Genomic DNA, 17730 nt, shown 5'->3' with positions numbered 1-17730 from the left:
TTATGATGTAGTAGTAAGTGTTGGGGTTCAGCAGAGGTCTCCTTGACCCCCCAAGCCCACATCCTTGGCTGCTGTGCTACTGGCTTCACATCTTGCAAGGGGGCAGATTCTGATGGAATCAGAGCTCACCACCACTGAGAACCACCGAGAGGCTTTCTCCTACCTTCTTTGAGTCTTCCATCCTCTGCAGCTGATCCATTTGGGAAAATGGTCTTGACAAAAATCCCCATCTGTCCTCGAATGCAGTCTCGACCTCCAGCAATGCTAAAGCCAAGGCCCTACACCCCAAGCAAAAGGGGGTCCAGGTTGTCATTGCAGTATTTAACTGAGGACATCCGTTCTTGTTTCACTATAACTGAGGCCTCCTTCCCAGCTAGGCTCAGAGTTAAGCTAACCAGCTATAAATTTAAGTTTATGTTCCCTTCTCCACTTCCTTCCTCAGATCTATTTGCATTGCATTAGCTATGCATTACCCTAAAGGGAGAAAGTTTTCGGTTCAAACATATGAAATTGCCAGTATTTGACAACTTTTGGTCTCCAAAAACGACAATTTCACATGGATGGATTAATACCTCAGAGAGTCATTTTGCACAATTCGGGTGCCATATTTATTTTACTCTTTTGTGTCGGTCTTTCTATTTTGTATAATATCAAAATGGATGTTTTGATATTTGTATAATATCAACTTATTTGTATTATTCTCTTTGTGATAATGGCAATGCTATGAAATTCATTCAAAGGGATAACTGGGAATATGTCCCCTGAAGCTACAGGGGTGGCTTTTCTTTCAGTAGTGGCAGATATTGGAGCATTCTACTCCAGCCGCAACTGTGCCCTAGCTCCCGGGTGCTGGTGACTCCCCTCATAAGGACCAAAGGGCATGGCCACCTCAGTCAGCAGCCCACAGGAAAGGAGGCCAGGGAATCCACTCAAATCTAGGCAATCTAGACAAATTTATGTTTTATTTCATAGAAAAACAGCCATAAAGTTAACCATTTAAGAAATACACGCTAACATTCACTTGGGGGCCAAAATGGTGTGCAGGCAGGCCCTCACCTTGCCTTTTTCTTTGTACAGCCCGATGATCGAGATGACCGACGGCCGAATGAGTCTCCAAGGCGATTCCACCTGAGTGGTGCTTAGGGAGCGAGTGGACTTCTTCACAATGTGGTATTCCTAAAAGTCAGCACATGGCAAGGTCAGGGATGGTCTCATTTACTCTTCTGTGGCCTCTGGCATAAAAATATATTTAGATTTGGAAAATCTCAGGTGGTTTTTGGGTGAGACAGCCATTTCTCTCTGCTCCCTCTCTGCTCCAGCAGCTTAAAGAAGTTCATGATCAATACCTCTGGAGGCCCAGCCCCCCCTCCACAGATTGGCATCCCTTCCTCTCCATAGAAGGAGCTGCTTGGAGGCTGCAAGCACCCAGTGTTGCTCTTTTCTTGACTGTACCCCACACATCTTCCTCCTTGCTTCCTGGAATGGATTCAGGAACCAGAAACCGAGAGGCCTCAGAGACATAGGACGGCTATCCTGTGGTCAAGTTCTCCCTGGAAGCCGCTCCTATCCCCATCCCAAGTTCACAATCATGGATAGAAAGTATCTTGCCATTTTCAGCTCAATTCACTCAACCAAAAACGTACCAAGCCCTTGTTTCTTAAAAAACCCAAACCGCAAGCCCGACAACTGTTATTCCATATAAAACACCCCACTGACAAACTGCGGCCACTTCAGTTCTAACCCCTCACATTTGGAAAATAAAATACTTTTCCATAAGCCACCCTTTCCCTCTTCCTGGCATGTAGGAGCTCAAATCTCAGCCACTTTCCTGTCCATCACCCACGTGTACACGTGTGTAAGCAGGGTACACTATTTATAACATAAACAAGGGATTATTGCTAAAGCACTTTTACAATTTAGCTTCTTGGGATAATAAATCTCTTAAACGAGACAGGTATTCCAGCATAAGCAAAAAAGAGAAAAAAACCACTTTGTGTTTAATCTGAGAAAAGAGACATCAGAAAATAGTTTCTAACCTTAATTAGTACATTCTACATCCAAAGGTAGAGAGATTTCTGCTAATGATATTTTTGTATTCCTGGCAGCTTAGAATAATTATATTATGCAGTTTTACAAAATATCTGCCAGCTATGCTGGCCTCCCAGACTCTGATTCATTTAAAAAATGTTGGCTTGGCAAGGTTACTACCCTTTTACTGAAACCATCATGGAGATGGCCAGACACAGCCCATGGGTTTTCAACCCTTGACTACAGAGGTTCACGTGTGGACTTGTGAGGGAACTCTGACCACCAGTCTCCAGCCGCACCTCCTTCCAGCTCCCCTTTGGGAGCCTGTGGGGACCTGCATGTTTCATCGTTCTGATGAGTTTCAGGGCGCCCAGTGCACTTTTAAGACTCTGCCGTCTAATACGGTGGCCATCCCCTATGGTGGTCTCACCAGCCACTTTGCATATGCTCAGTAGGCACACGTGGCTACCGTACAGGGCCTTACAGACATAAAATACTTGCATCACTGCAGAAAGCTGTATTGGGTAGCTCCACTCTAGCCAATGCTCTGTAGGGGCAGGAGAAAGAACCAGCAAAAAGAAGGGGGGGGGGATCCCAGCAGAAAAGAAGAAGAAAACAAAAAGGGCAATTGGACGAGGGGGAAAAGTCTTTCCTCTAAAATCTTTATTAGCCTGTGCTTTCTAGAAGCCTCATTAGAAACAGGTATTTCTGGGCTATAAATGTGGTCGGGCTTCTCGGCAGGTCAGTTCAGAAATCGCCTCAGTGCTAGGCCTCCTTGGCTGTGATGGCAGGAAACCCTCTCTCATTTTCTGCACTAACCGACGGAGCCTACAACTTTCTGATCCACCCCCTGACTCTGCTGGTCCAGTTGGATTATTCTGAGCAGGCCACAGGCTTGTCTCCAGTCACGGGTTTGGAGGAACTTTAATCAGGACCCACGCAGGTTTTTTGCTCTGCTTTTTCTCCAAGTCCCAACTCAAGTTGTCTTTGGGTAGATTCCACACAAAATAGCCTGATCAGCAACTGCCTCTGGAACATGGGCACTTATTTTACTGGGTAGGTAAAACTTTGTTCACAGTGCTTGTGGCCTATCACTTTGGGCGGAATACTCACTGTCTTTGAGATTCATCGGCCTGTCTGTAAAATGGTGACAACACACCAAAAGTAAGACCCGACCCAGATGACCTGCTGTAGGTCCTTCATAACTCTACTGACTAGGAGTCTACATGGGCTTATGGATGTCATTGCTGCCACCGTCTGCCTCCATGTCTGTTCCGTTGTAGACAAGAAGCCAATGGTTTCTCTAGAGCATTCTGGCTGATGGTGCCAGGACTGAAAGAACACCCCACGAGTTCCCCAGAGATTGAGGCTGCCCTCAACTTGGTTAGGACCTCTCTACCCACTTTGAACTAAGTTGAGGATGATATAATTGAGGAAGAGCCCTGTGAAGAATTATGGAGCCCCGACCCTTCTGGAGCAGGCCCTGGAATATTAACATCACCACCTATTTCACCCCTACCCGCAGCCCCTCTGACCTTGCCTATTTGACTCGTTACTGTGTAACAGGTAAGATCCCAGACACAGTAGGCACATACATGCACTCTCTTCCTCTTTTACGTGACCCAACACCCACCCACCCACCCAGTAGTTAGGCTGACACCTGACGCGCCCACTAAACAAGCAATGGTGGTTGACCACAGACCATGAGGCGCCATTGTCTCCTGGCAGTTGAAAGCAGTTCTCAGTTCCAAAACATACAGTAGGAAGGGGATCAAGCTGTCAAGATCCAACAAAGGATTATTTTTCTCTACAGTTTTCAAATCCTAGGCTGACTTCCTCCTAACCTCCGTGGATAGACCTTACTCTCTCTGCTACATCTCTGGTCTCAAATACTCCTGCCCACACACATGTTGTTCTTCACAACATGGATGCTCTTGTTGGTCTCTGGAGGAGTAAAAGAAAGCCTAGAGACCCAGGGGTGGAAACATGCTCTTACATCCCTAACCGGGCAACTCTGAGAAAACAAAAAGGCTCCATGGTACTGTACTACCTGTGATGTTCCCGTAGAGTCCAGTAGCTGGGGAAGAGAGTGCTTTCGGCCATCTCGGGAGACTTCCAACATCCTGACCCGCGGGTCCCCATTTCGCAGCATCAGCTCATTATATTCCTCAACAGACTCTAGACGGTGTACACCCCCTTGTAAAAACATGGAGAAAAACATGGTGTGATATGGGATGGAAAGAATCTTATGAGAGCACCACAGGCATAAACTTGTTGCATTCACAGCCACACTTCGTGGTTTTCAGAAGGCCTGGTGTTTAATACTCTCTAGGCACTGAGCTCATCACTTTCTACCAATAAGCTCTGCCTCAGCTGGGGCCATTAATGCCAGATTATGAAGAAAGTGCCAGTCCTTTGAAGGGACCAGACTGGATATAGGAGATGTTTATGTTTCGTCCAAGTAAGACGTAGCCGGGGTTGATAAGGCAATAGACAACAGTGAGAATCTATCAGTAGATGGTTTTCTAGTGAGGAAGGAACATTACCGTGTGGTTGGTATAGTTTCATTGTTTGGGCAGGTGTTTTTTTTTTTTTCATTAAATTACTTTTCAAATGAACTTTTTTTTATTAAAGAACAACTTACAGGGACATACACACATCATAAGTGTACAGTTCCATGAAATTTCACAAAGTGAACGTTCCAAAACCCAACACTCAGACCAAGAAATAGAATATTACTGGAACCCAAAAGCCACTTTAGTGCCACTAACCACCCTTCAACCATGGTAACCATTATCCTGACTTCCAACATCATAGATTACTTTTGCCTATTTTTGAAGTTTATATAAGTGAAGACGTAGACATGTATCTTTTTAAAATATCTGGCTCCTTGTTCTTAGCATCGGTTTGTGAACGTCTCCATGTTGTTGCTAATAGTCTGTTCATCCATTTCTGTTTACTGTCATTGTATAAACTTACCACTATTTGGTTATCCGGTCTGTTGCTGATGAACACTTGTTTTGTTTCCAGTTTTAGATCTAGAACAAGGGCAACAACTTTTTTTTTTCTTTTTTGGGTAAAGGCCAGATAGTAAATGTTTTAGGCTCTATGGGCCACAGATGGTTTCTGCTGCATATTCTCTGAACATCTTTTTTTTTTTTTTTTTAAACAACCCACCGGAAATACAGAAAGCACTTCTAGCTTGTGGTCCATACAAATATAGCTGTGGGTGGTAGCTTGCTGATCCTTGATCTAGAATATACTGCTATGGAACATTCTGATACAAGTCCTATCAGTGGGGTGTGGACCTAGGAGTAGAGTTGCTGAGTTACGGGTATACAACTACCTTTACCAATGCTGTAACACCATGGTGTGTGAGTCTTGGTTTCCCCACATCCTTGCCATACTTAGTGGTACCAGTTTTTAAAATTTTAGCCATTCTCATGGATATATAATTACATTTCACTGTGGGTTTTTTTTCTAAAAGATTTTGTTTTCAAGTAATCTCCACATCTAATATGGGGCTTGAACCCACAGTCCCAAGATCAAGAGTCCCACGCACTACTCACTGACCAAGCCAGCCAGGGGCCCCTCGTTGTGGTTTTCAAATTACATTTCACCGATGATTAATGAGACTGAGTGTCTTTCAAATATTCATTGGTTGTTTTACTTTTGTAGATTTGTAGAGTGGCTTTTTTTTCTTTTGTGAAGTTGTAAAGTGCCGATTATTATTATTTGATAAAGTTGTAAAATCCTGTTTTGCTTATTCTTTTATTGGGTTTCTGTCTTTTTTGGTGTTGACTTATAGGTGTTTTTTTTATTGTTAATAATGTTCTGGATATGAGTCCTTCATGAGATCTACGTATTGTAATTATCTTCTCCATGTCTTAATGGTATTTTTAGATAGCAAAAATTTGTAATTTTATTTCTCCCTTTATGATTAGAATTTTTGTATTTTTTTTTTAAAGATTTTATTTATTGGGGCGCCTGGGTGGCTCAGCAGTTGAACATCTGCCTTTGGCCCAGGGCGTGATCCTGGGGTCCTGGGATCGAGTCCCACATCGGGCTCCCTGCGAGGAGCCTGCTTCTCCTTCTGCCTGTGTCTCTGCCTCTCTCTCTGTGGGTCTCTCATGAATAAATAAATAAAATCTTTAAAAAAAAAGATTTTATTTATTTACTTGAGAGAGAGAGCACAAGCAGGAGGAGGGCAGAGGAAGAGAGAGAAGTAGGCTCTCCAATGAGCAGGGAGCCCAAGGCATGGCTCCATTCCAGGACGCTGGGATTGTGATCTGACCTGAAGGCAGATGCTTAATTGACTGAAGCCACCCAGGCCCCCAAAACTTTTGTGTCTTAAGAAATTTTTATAGTGGGTCGCCTGAGTGGCTCAGCGGTTGAGCACCTGCCTTTGGCTCAGGGCTTGATCCCAGATTCCCAGGTTCGGGTCTCATATCACGCTCCCTGCATGGAGCCTGCTTCTCCCTCTGCCTGTGTCTCTGCCTCTCTCTGTGTCTGTCATGACATCCTTTTTTTTTTTTTTTTTAAAGAAACTTTTATAGTAATTTTTAAAGACATCTTTATCAATACCTAGTTTTTATTATACACCATTTTAAAATAAGAAAATTTAAGGGCTGTAATCTTAAACGATGGCTTGATCACATCATAGCTATAACCTTACAATGTTTACATGATGTGTTATAAATGACATATATACCCGTGTGTGTGTGTGTATAGCTATATACACATACAGATTCTTTAATACCAAGTTCTCCCAGACTATATTTCATTTGATCACCTAAAATTCAGTTTACCTAAACATTTCTCAGAAAGTTTTTCACGGAATAAAACAGGATGATTCTGTACTCTTTTTAAAAAATATATATTGAGTTTTTGGTGGTGATGAAAAGTTAGAAGAGTGCTGATGCAGTTATACTAAGGTGCACATCGCTAAAAGCTTGGTGTTTCAAAAGCTACATATTAACTTTGTGATACAGGTTTTCAAACACCTGGAACTCCTTTGCAATCAAAGAGAAATTTCCATTTAAAAAGATCACAAACCTAAGGCATTAACATGGATAAATCAAAAATACCAAAATTAAAAGGGAACCCTGCTGGCAAAAAAGGAAGTGCGAAGTAAGGAAAATTCAGGTTAGACTATCAGGGAAAATGTTCCATAAAATCGCTATAGTCATTTTGGAGCTAGACGAGGCAAAAATCTTAGTGGAAATGGCTGGAACTTCTTTACAGAACCTCCTTAATAATTCATGACTTACTAATTCATGGCCAGATTAATCCATCTTGGCAGGCTTACTCATCTGAAAAAGATTTATTAGAAGAAAGTGCCGGTTGAGCTGACAGGGAGGCACTTGCCTCAACAGAAGAGAAACCACATACGGTAGTGTCTGTAGATAATAGGCTGATACGTGAATACCACCAGAGTGACTCACTTGTAGAAAATACGAAAGAAGTATCCAAGTTTACAGGACAGACAAATTAGCAGTTGATCACATTAAAATCTCCCGTATTCAAAAGTCTTTAGACTGAACATATCTCACAGCACTGACTGAAGACCCGGTTCCGCAAGCCTCTGTCACAAGGCCTCCAATTACTTTTCCAGCCTTATCTCCCGCTGTCCTGCTGCATGAATTCGTTGCTGTAGCCTGCTGATTCTCAAAGGAGACGATCTGTCCTCCTCCCGCATCCTTTCCAAAACTGGGGAGCCTATAAATATTGCTTGACATTTAACTTCGCTTTGCTGGCACCATCGTCTCCCACCCTGGGGGGGGGGGGGGGGGCTTAGCCCTAATCTCACTGATGGGCTCTGCTGGGCTCAGCCTGTTCCTGGTTGGTCACTGGCTCTTTCAGGGAGCCGAGGAGGAGCAGTTGCCAAAGACTAACCAATTTCCCCCCATTTTCCCTAAGCATCTCTTGTGCACTTTCTCCTCGTCTAGACCACCGTTTGCTTCCTTGTGGGTTCTCTCAAGTCTTGCCAGGGCACTGGGTCTCCTCAATCTTGTGTCCTCTTGATGCCTCCCCTGAGCGCCACAACCCAGAGAGCCTTCCATCTTCGAACCTCTCGTGGGTGCCTTATCATGGTCTACAAGTTCTCAAGAATACGCTTGTCTGAATCTGTTCAAGCATCTTCCCCTCCTGAGAGGGAAAGGGGGGGACACCAATTACAAGAAGGTTGCAAAAATGATGATGATGAACGTGATGTCAATGATGGCAGTGGTACAAGGGGGGCAGCTATCACGTGGGGTGGGCTGTGACAGCCACATTCTGGAGGGCCGGTGCCACATTCATTCTCTAAACCCCATCTTTCAACTGAGACCGTATACTGACCGATTCGCAGAATAAATGTACATTATTATCCTCACTTCACACATGAAGAAACAGAGACCCAGAGACGTTGAGTCATTTGTCTCACATCACACAGCCAGTCATGGCAGAGCTGGGAACTGAACACGGTCCTCCCTGGCTTCATGCATGGGATACAGATTTGCTTACTGGGGTCCCAGGTGTCTGGGGAGGACAGAAAGAGGGTGACATCCAGTTGTGGCAAACAGTAGCCACCTGTGGATCTACTACTCCGCTGAATGTGCCACTTGTTCTAAATTAATAGTAGGAAGAGTGTCAGAGAATTATGATCTGAAAGGCTCCCAGCTACATGCCCCTCCCCATGTCTGTATCTAGAAAGCCCCAGACTCTACTAGAGTAGGATTCTCTTCAAGACTCACAGGAAGCAGAGGGGTGGGTAAGAACTGCCTGCGAGGCAGGTGATCTTGCTGGCACGGAATGAGCGACCTTTGGGATTCCCTAAACTCTCTGGTCTCATCCATAAAACGAGGAATGTAACAGCATGGGTTTCAAAGGTCCCTGGTACTCCCCCCAAAGCTCTGTGGCCCCCCTGAGAACCGTATAAGGTGTTGATTAACTCTGCTAAGACAACGGACCTAAAGATCTCCATTCGTTGTGCCCCTGAGACTCACAGGCCCCAAATATGTGTAGGAATTAAGTGTATTTCTCTCAGTTGATCCTGGGGGCTGCAGGGGAGCTGGCCATTCCCCCCACATGAGGACCTCTGGCACAACGTCTGCCCTCCGACTTCCCAGCCTCTGGTTTGTCACAGACCCATGTTTAGACATACACCGCCTAATAACAGGAGTTACGAATACAAACCAATTCACTTTGTTACTCGGGTTTGTTCCAACAAACAGATGTATTTCATGGTCCTATACCGGTTGCTTTACCTGAGAATAACTCAGGAGAGGGCCAGGCAGGTGGTGGTGGTGGGGGTGGGGGTCCTGGTTGGCAGGCACAGATACCACCCCTCCGCACCAACTGGTCTGGAAGAGGAGACTGACAATTTTTTGCATGTTAACAAACCGTGGCTGCTTTTCTGTGCTTTGCCTGTCTGTCTGTCTGTCTAATCTGCTCACCCCAGCAAGGCCAGGATTATTATCTCCTTTTTTTCAGGTGAGGCAGTAACAGTTCAGGGGCTTGAAATAACAGGCCCGAGGTCACATGAGAGGTCTTTGGTGTGTAGGCGGCCAGGGCTGGCTTGTCCGTCGGGCCAGTAGACACAGCACCGAGGGCCCACAAGAAAGTTTTAAGTATAAGCATCACAGCAATGAAGAGATCACAAAGAGCCCAGCTTGTATCTTCATCCGGATGCAGCCACAAAATATGTTTCAGGTTGTGTGTGTGTTGAATGGGGAAAGAACCCATTGGGGAGTCAGTGCCTAGGACCCACGGCTCATAACGGGTCCCTGCACACATGACCTCTGCTTTCAACACTGACTTTCTTTTTTTTTTTTAAATTTTATAAATTAATTTTTATTGGTGTTCAATTTACCAACATACAGAATAACACCCAGTGCTCATCCCGTCAAGTGTACCCCTCAGTGCCCGTCACCCATTCACCCCCACCCCCCGCCCTCCTCCCCCTCCACCACCCCTAGTTCATTTCCCAGAGTTAGAAGTCTTTATGTTCTGTCTCCCTTTCTGATATCTCAGGGCACGGGCCAGCTGCTGCGAGGCTTTACCCAGGAACTGTGAGATCTCTTTGTTCCCGGAGCTGCAACTCCCATCCCATTTTTCCGCCTGCTTCATTGAGATGCAGATTTAATATGAAGTAAATAGCTCTTTGCCCCTGGTTCTGGTGGACTGAGGGGAGAGGGACATTTGCCAGGAAGAGGCCACTAGGAATATTCCACGGTGCATGGGTCACCTGAAGTCCTGTGGAAGTAAATGAACCATACACACACAGGAAATTTAGGTTTGAGCAGAGACAAACGGAGATGTTGACATTCACTTCATTATGACTCAAATAAAAATATTCAAGTGGGCAGCCAGGCTGAGTGAGGTTTTATGCTCGGGGCATATGCACTATCTAAGGGAAAAACAATTTTGAGGCTGTAAGGGGGAAAAAAAGAGCTCATTCTGTTAATGACTTGATCTTTGCCCTCCTGAGGCTAGAAGTTCACTTTCAGACAGGCCATATCCGGCAGAGAGTTCCACTCACCTGAAAGACGAGTCTTGAGCTTCATTTTGCTGCTGCCCTGCTTGGGACTTTCCAGGTTTCCCTTGGATTCGTCGGGGCCGCATGAATCTTGGGGCTCATCCGTCCCAGGCATCTGAAACGCAGAGAGCACCAAGCTGATGGCAGAGGCTGGCTTGCAATCACCGATGAGATCCCCTCCCAGAAGCCATCTCCAGGCTTGAAGAGCAGCAATAGAGGTAATCACGTGAGGAAAAAAGGTTCCCGGGATCAAAGCACAGCCCCTCAGATAACCTGGAACCATACAGCCTTATGCTGGCAAGTTCCTCCCCAGCAGCCCCCACCCAGAGGCCATTTCATTTCTGGAGGAAACTTGTTGGTCAAGGTCACCCAAGTGGTCACAAAAGCCACAATGACAGGTCTCTTGACTTGCGGGCTAGTGCTTTTTCCTACAGTGCAAGTTGCAAGAAATATTAAACCAGAAATTTAAACTCAATTCTGAAATACAGTTAAATGTTAATTTTGGGGCGGCCAAATAACTACACCCCTTGGGTCCACCAGACTGTGCTACACCCCTGAGTACTGATTAAGCACTGCTCAGGCCACATGCAGGTAGCCCCATAAAGTCAGCCCACACGTCTGTACATTGTATGATGTCTATGCTATCAGACCCCAAGAGGTGATGCAGAAAGAAAGGTCCCAAGGTCTGCAGAGTCCTCTATCTGAGAAAAGCCAAACATGCTAAAATACAACAACAAAAAACTACATTTATTAGAGAGGAAGGGGAGACTTAAATGCTTGAAAGTGTGTATAAAAAATTTGGGAGGTATATTTATATGTACAAAACTTATGAGATACATCAAACAATGAACTTGAAAATTTGAAATTTTATTTTCTGGGGCACCTGGGTGGCTGAGCATCTGCCTTTGGCTCAGGTTGTGATCCTGGGGTCCTGGGACCGAGTACTGCATCAGGCTCCCCAGAGGGAGCCTGCTTCTCCTTCTGCCTCTGTGTGTCTCTCATGAATGAACAAATTTTTAAAAAATCTCTGAAATTTTATTTTCCTTTGAGATTCTAAAGGGAAAAAGTCATATTAATGAAAATAGGTAGGATTCATGTGAAGAAACATATATCAATTTAAAAAGACATAGAAGATACCCTTTGACATTTTATAGTCTTTGAAAGTCACATAATTATAATGTTTTTTTTAAAAAAAGCCACCCCAAATCCTGAATGTTAACTGATAATAAAAATTACACATTGCATATCAAATTCAGTATGTGAAAATGCAAAAGCAGTAACAGTAATCTCCCAGGTAAACCCCACCTCCTCCTAAGAATTGTTTATATGTAAATCTTTTAAAATATATAGATAATTTTTTTGTATTTTTTTAAATATATATATTTCTTTTTTTTTAATTTTTTATTTATTTATGATAGGCACACAGTGAGAGAGAAGCAGAGACACAGGCAGAGGGAGAAGCAGGCTCCATGCACCGGGAGCCCGACGTGGGATTCGATCCCGGATCTCCAGGATTGCGCCCTGGGCCAAAGGCAGGCGCTAAACCACTGCGCCACCCAGGGATCCCAATTTTTTTGTATTTTAAGTAGGTCCACACCCACCGTGGGGCTCCAACTCATGACCCCGACGTCAAGAGTGGCATGCTCCACAGACTGAGCCAGCCAGACACCGCTATATGTAAATCTTCTATGTAATATATGAGATTTGCAAAATTCTCCCTTAAGTTCAAGTATCTTTCTGGATGAGAAAGGGGAAAAAAAGGTCTGAGAAATGAGGAGAGGCAGGCAAGCTGGGGAAGGGGCCTGATATATTAAACGAATCCTGATATATTAAACAAAGATAAATTTGGTGAATCCTTATTACAATGTCGGGGATTGGCAGGTCTCCAGGTTTAAATTATGAAGTAAAGGCAGGAGTGGAATCCTCAGGATGATTGTAGAGATCCTCAAGAGGGAGGTCTTTCCCAACCCCAAACTGTAACATTTAATTCACACCCAGTGCAAAAGAACCCTCTTGAAGACCCGCCAGAGAACCGGGGCAGAGGAGGAGCCATGCAAATAGGAATAACCCAGAGAGAGGCGGCAGGGCCTCCCCTGGACTCCTTTGCTTAATTTAAAGGCTTATGGAAAGAGCCTGTCTCCAGACTGTAAATAGCAATTACTTGGGACTGGGCTAAGTTGCCTGGTTCTTGCTCTCATACCGCCTGACCCAAGCTAACAGCCCACGGGGAAAGATACTCCTCAGCTTGCAGGTCATTACCTCCTTGGCGCCCATTCAGGGAGTGGATTGCTCTGGGGCGGCCTAGGCCCAGACCATCGGAAGGCATGTCTGAGGAGCTCGTGTCAAGGGAAGAAAACAATCTCAGGCAACTTACGAAGTTTCCTTCTTCCATTTTCCTGCTTTTCCAGCGTGGCCTCAGCTTTTCAGGCAATCAGAGGAATTTTGAAGACGGCATAAGCCCTCATAGAAGTAGCAGAAAGGAAAGTGACTTGCCCAAGGCTTTCCAACTCGTTACAGGCAAGGCTGCGACTCCTCAGTCTCCCGATTTCCAGCTTCATGCCTCACTAGGATTTTCTCTCCCTCCATCCTTAGATGCTTTTTAATTACGTTATTGCTTTGGATAATCAACACCATACAGTATAGTTCATATACCTGAAATGCTTCCCATTTAATGTTCACAGGCAAGCATGTTTCTCAAGGTAAAAAATATTCTCTCCATCGACAGATGAGGAGATTAACAGAGACCCTTAAGTAACACCTTTTTGTTTATAACATATGTCCTAGATCCAGGCTAGATCTCATGTGTGCAGAGAATAAGAGTGCAAGATGAGTGGTGTAGTTTTACAAGACCAAACACGTACTGTGTCAAATCTGTGTTCTTGTGATATGAGCCCAACTGCAGCCAACTCTTCTTTATTTTCAGAATCTGAGAGAGGCGGTTTAGAAGAGAATCACAGCCTTAAGGAATCACTTTTTTTTTTTATATCTCAAATGCACCAAAGAATGAGATGACATTTGGTTTCCATGATCTATAAAATGCCAATACCAGTTCTTACACCAACGGAATCTTACTCTAAAGACGGTGTGTGTTATATTACTACCAAAAGCCTGTAACTAAAACCAACCAGAATGGACCCGGAGATATCTCAAAGAGGTGCCAATGGTACACTGTTGAGCTCAAGGCAGAAGCACAATCTTATTTCAGAACCCGCTGAGAGCGCACAGGATTCTGAATTTAAACAGAACCTTTTCTTCTTGTAACAGAAAACGGTCTGTCGTGATTTTAGGTGGTTTGTAACTCAAGGAACAGGTAGTGACATACAAAGTGCAATTCTTTAAAAAAGATTTTATTTATTTGAGGGAGGGGGATGAGCTGGGGGAGGGGAAGAAGGAGAAGGAGACTCCCCACTGAGCAGGGAGCTCGATGATGCTGGGCTTGATCTGGGAACTCTGGGATCATGACCTGAGCTGAGGGCAGATGCTTAACCCACTAAGCCCCCCAGGCACCCCACAAAGTGCAATTTTGATTACAGCATGCCTCTCTTCAGTCTTGTGACTATTGTCTGAAAATGTCCACATTCTAGAGTCCCTTTACTGTATTATTTCTTTAGATGCACAGAACAAATCAAACTGTTTTGGGGATGATGTCATTTTAGTCATTCTAAAAAGAAATGTGCAAAAAGTTCTCCTGGAAAGCCTTCGGTTCAGCTGGTATAATCTATTATTCATCAGCAATTTCTAATTCATGTGTTATACAACAATGCCATTATATTAATGGGATCTAATGTAATTTGCCAATTTCCAAGTTAGAACCTTTCTGTTTGGAATAGTATTTTCTACACTGGTGGCCTATGAGATTCTCTCTCACTGAAGAAGACTCTTTAGCTTCTGGTTTTATGGTGAGGTAGTAGAGCAGAATGGTTAAGAACCTAGCTGCCTGGATACAAAACCCAGGATTATTAGCATATTAGTTATCCTCCTTGAACATCAATGTCCTCCTTGGAAAGACGGGGTTTGATGTAATAATTAAGTGATAGTTTTCTTTCTTTCTTTTTTTTTTTCTCTTAAGGATCTTATTTATTCATGAGAGATAGAGAGACAGAGAGAGAGAGGCAGAGACACAGGCAGAGGGAGAAGCAGGCTCCATGCAGGGAGCCCAATGTGGGGCTTGATCCCTGCGGGACTTGATCCCAGGACACCGGGGATCATGCCCCGAGCTGAAGGCAGACGCTCAACTACTGAGTCACCCAGGTTTCCCAAGAGATACTTTTTCTGATTAAAGATGGCAGATTTCCCTCTTTTCCCCCCTCTCCTCATTTGAAAGCACACTCAAATGACAGAGATTTTAAAATGAAAGACATAATCCCACAGGGCAAAAGAGAACAGAAGACAACAGCAACAAAATTCTGGAAACCAGTGAGCAGATGAACACATGGTATGGATCCAACTTGAGAAAACTGAATGCTAAGCTGGGATCGGAGAAAGCTAAAAAGCAGCCCAGTTTGAACAGAGACCCTTAAAAGCTCAGGAATTGCCAATAAAGGGTGTCTGGACGCGGGCATGTAGTGAGGCCAAAGCGGTGGTGAGAGTGGAAAGTGGCTGATGCAGGTATTTAGAATGGATCTGATTTCGAGGAGACTCCCAGGCTTCGGGAATGACCTGGACAAACTTTGGTGTGCAACAGGATCACCTGGAGAGTCAGTAAAGCACGTGGAGGCTCGGGCTTATGGAAGAGGGGCAGGGCCTGGGCCTCTGGAGTTCACTGCTGCCCTGGACCCAACAGAGCCGGCTGCCACAGGAGATGCGGGGCCCAGCGGTAATTACGAGCGTACTCTAGAGAGGAAAACAGAGGTTCCTGCTGCCTCACCATCGCCTGTCAGCCCCCGAATGAGAGAGGGCTGTTACCAGCATGCAGCTCTGCATCGCCATGTAGGGGCTTTAACCAGCAACTGCGAACAACTGCCCCACTCTCTGAACGAAGGGACAGCACCTGCCAGGCATCATGTAATTTCCGTGTACTACAGGCAGTGACATGGATTGTGCCCATAATACATAAATAGAACATTGGCATCAGAGGTGGCTTTTCATTATGTAAAATAGAAACAACAGTATTTTTTAGTACTTATTTTTTAAAAAAGATTTATTTCAGAGAGAGCTTGTGTGCATGTGTGCAGGTGCGGAGGAGGGGTCAGGGAGGGGAAGAAGGAGAGAGAGAACCTCATGCAGGCTTCACGCGGAGCACAAAGCCCAACCCAGAGCTCCATCTCACGACCCTGAGATCAAGAGTCAGAGGCTTAACCGAATGAGCCACCCAGGTGCCCCAACAACAGTATTTATTTTTAAAGGGTTAAAATTACCTGGTGACTAATGAGGTTATCATGAGGACTAAATGACAGTGCACTTGAGAGTACTAGCAAGTACCTAACATGGATCATAGAGGTATTGTGACGCTTCAGCCGAAACAGAACACCTCAAGCTTTCTCCCCACCAAGGCTGAGGCTGCCTCTAGATTTGATGATTACACAGACTGTGATCATAGCTCTGGACTGCAGAGATCAAAGTGTTTAACTTCCTACCTACAAACGGTAGCACATTCAATGAATGAACAAAGCAACAAGACAAATGGCGACCGGGTATGAATATGCCATCTTGCTGGATTTGTGATGAGAAAAAAGCTCCATAAAATTACTGCAAACCTAACAGCTAAGAAGACAGTTTCAAATGCATGTACCTGGAAATGCATGCTTCTGGAAGCCAGCTTTGCACAGGACACCAAGGATGATCTGAGAACACACTCTGGCCTTAGAGTAGAAGCGGTGACAGAGAGACAATAAAGGAACCCATGATTAATTAGAGGAAGAGTGAGGCTTCCGTAAAGGAAAAGCAGAGATCTCAGACACCAGGCTGTGCAGGTGTGAAGGGGAGAACAGACTGTGAAGTCCAGGAGGCCAGCTCCTGACCACAAGTAAAGTGGGCGTCACATGAGTGGGGAGACACTTTAGTTTTTACTAGATTGGAGGGCGTGACTGGGGTTTAAGGAAATCCACCCGAGAATAAGAGGCAAACCCACAGGGAGCAGGATGCAATGATGCTCCTATGGAGATCTCAGGCCCAGAAGACAATAAGAGGTGATTTAAAAACTGCAGAGCTTGAGTAAGTGGATTTGGGACAGCTGTATCAAGAGGGATCAGAAAGTTCAGGCAGATTTAAAGGTGAAGGGTGAAGAAGCCCAGGAAGAGATTTAAACAATCCTTGGGTCAGTTTTAAAGGGACACAGTTATTTTTGTTGGCCTGATGGAGGTGGCCTGAGAAATGTATGAGATTAGGACTGGAAAGGAAGCAACCATGAGACAAACCAAGGGGAGCCAGGCAGGATGATAATAGGCCAGAAGTTGATGTTGGTCAAGTGGGAGAAAATTTCCTGGGTGGAATTAGGCAACGCAGAGGTGGTGGTGGTCAAGATGCATAAGAACAAAGGATACGTTGGAAAACAGAAGAGTCCCTGATTCTGTATCTTTCACAATAATGAGCCCCTTGGCCAGAATCTAGAACAGTATTTTAGGGGAAAAAAAAAAATCTATGTTAGAAAGCAAAGGAACAGGGGAAGTTAAAAAAAAAAAAAAAAAAAAAAGGCACCCAGGCCCGGCAAGCAGGGCTTATGAAAGAAGAAAGGAGTCCGTCTAAACAGCAGGTTAAACAGGAACTCAAGTGAGTCTTCCCAAAAGGAGATGGATATGAAACTCTAGAGGCGTATCCAATTACTACCCCCCAAAATACGTAGCAGAAAGCCTTGTTGCTCAACCCCTGGAGCATTCAAAGCCTGGGGAAAGACCAATCTCAAGGAGCAGGTGGCAGGAGTATTAGCCCTGACTGGCTCTTCAGGGGCGTGAGCTGCAGAATCATGACAGCCGGCCTGGTGCATGAATCTGCAGAGGGTGTTTTTCCAGCTGAATAAATGGGGGAGGAGAAAGGCAGCTTTCTCTAGTCGAAGCACTGCTAAGAGGTAGTGGAACCGGAAACGTGGCCCAGGACTGAAAATGCCTGCACCCAAGAACACAGCAGCTCTGTCAGAAGCACAGTCCACACCCAACGCAGTGCGTCAGGGAGCCCTCAACTTCCATCTCAGAGTGCAAACGCAAATTAAGAAGATTTTGAATATAAACCAAAAAAAGCACTTTAGTAGA

The 17730-nt window shown here is 44.8% G+C and overlaps 1 protein-coding gene across 8 annotated transcripts in view; it reads right to left on the bottom strand.

Annotated features, from left to right (window-relative positions):
• PDZD2 (PDZ domain containing 2) overlaps positions 1-17730 on the bottom strand; it is a 358960-nt gene that overhangs the window by 39557 nt on the left and 301673 nt on the right. For all 8 annotated transcript variants that reach the window (XM_055325628.1, XM_055325629.1, XM_055325630.1 and 5 more), the window contains 4 exons: positions 10550-10661; positions 4079-4224; positions 1057-1176; positions 164-278 (listed from right to left, as the gene is read on the bottom strand). In XM_055325628.1, coding sequence (XP_055181603.1) covers positions 164-278; positions 1057-1176; positions 4079-4224; positions 10550-10661 — 493 coding nt within the window. The remainder of the gene's footprint in view (positions 1-163; positions 279-1056; positions 1177-4078; positions 4225-10549; positions 10662-17730) is intronic.

The sequence above is a fragment of the Nyctereutes procyonoides genome, unplaced genomic scaffold, assembly GCF_905146905.1.
Source record: "Nyctereutes procyonoides isolate TBG_1078 unplaced genomic scaffold, NYPRO_anot_genome, whole genome shotgun sequence".
Lineage (NCBI taxonomy): Eukaryota > Metazoa > Chordata > Mammalia > Carnivora > Canidae > Nyctereutes > Nyctereutes procyonoides.
Note: the sequence above shows the minus strand (reverse complement) of the source record. Positions and strands in the feature narration are given on the sequence as shown.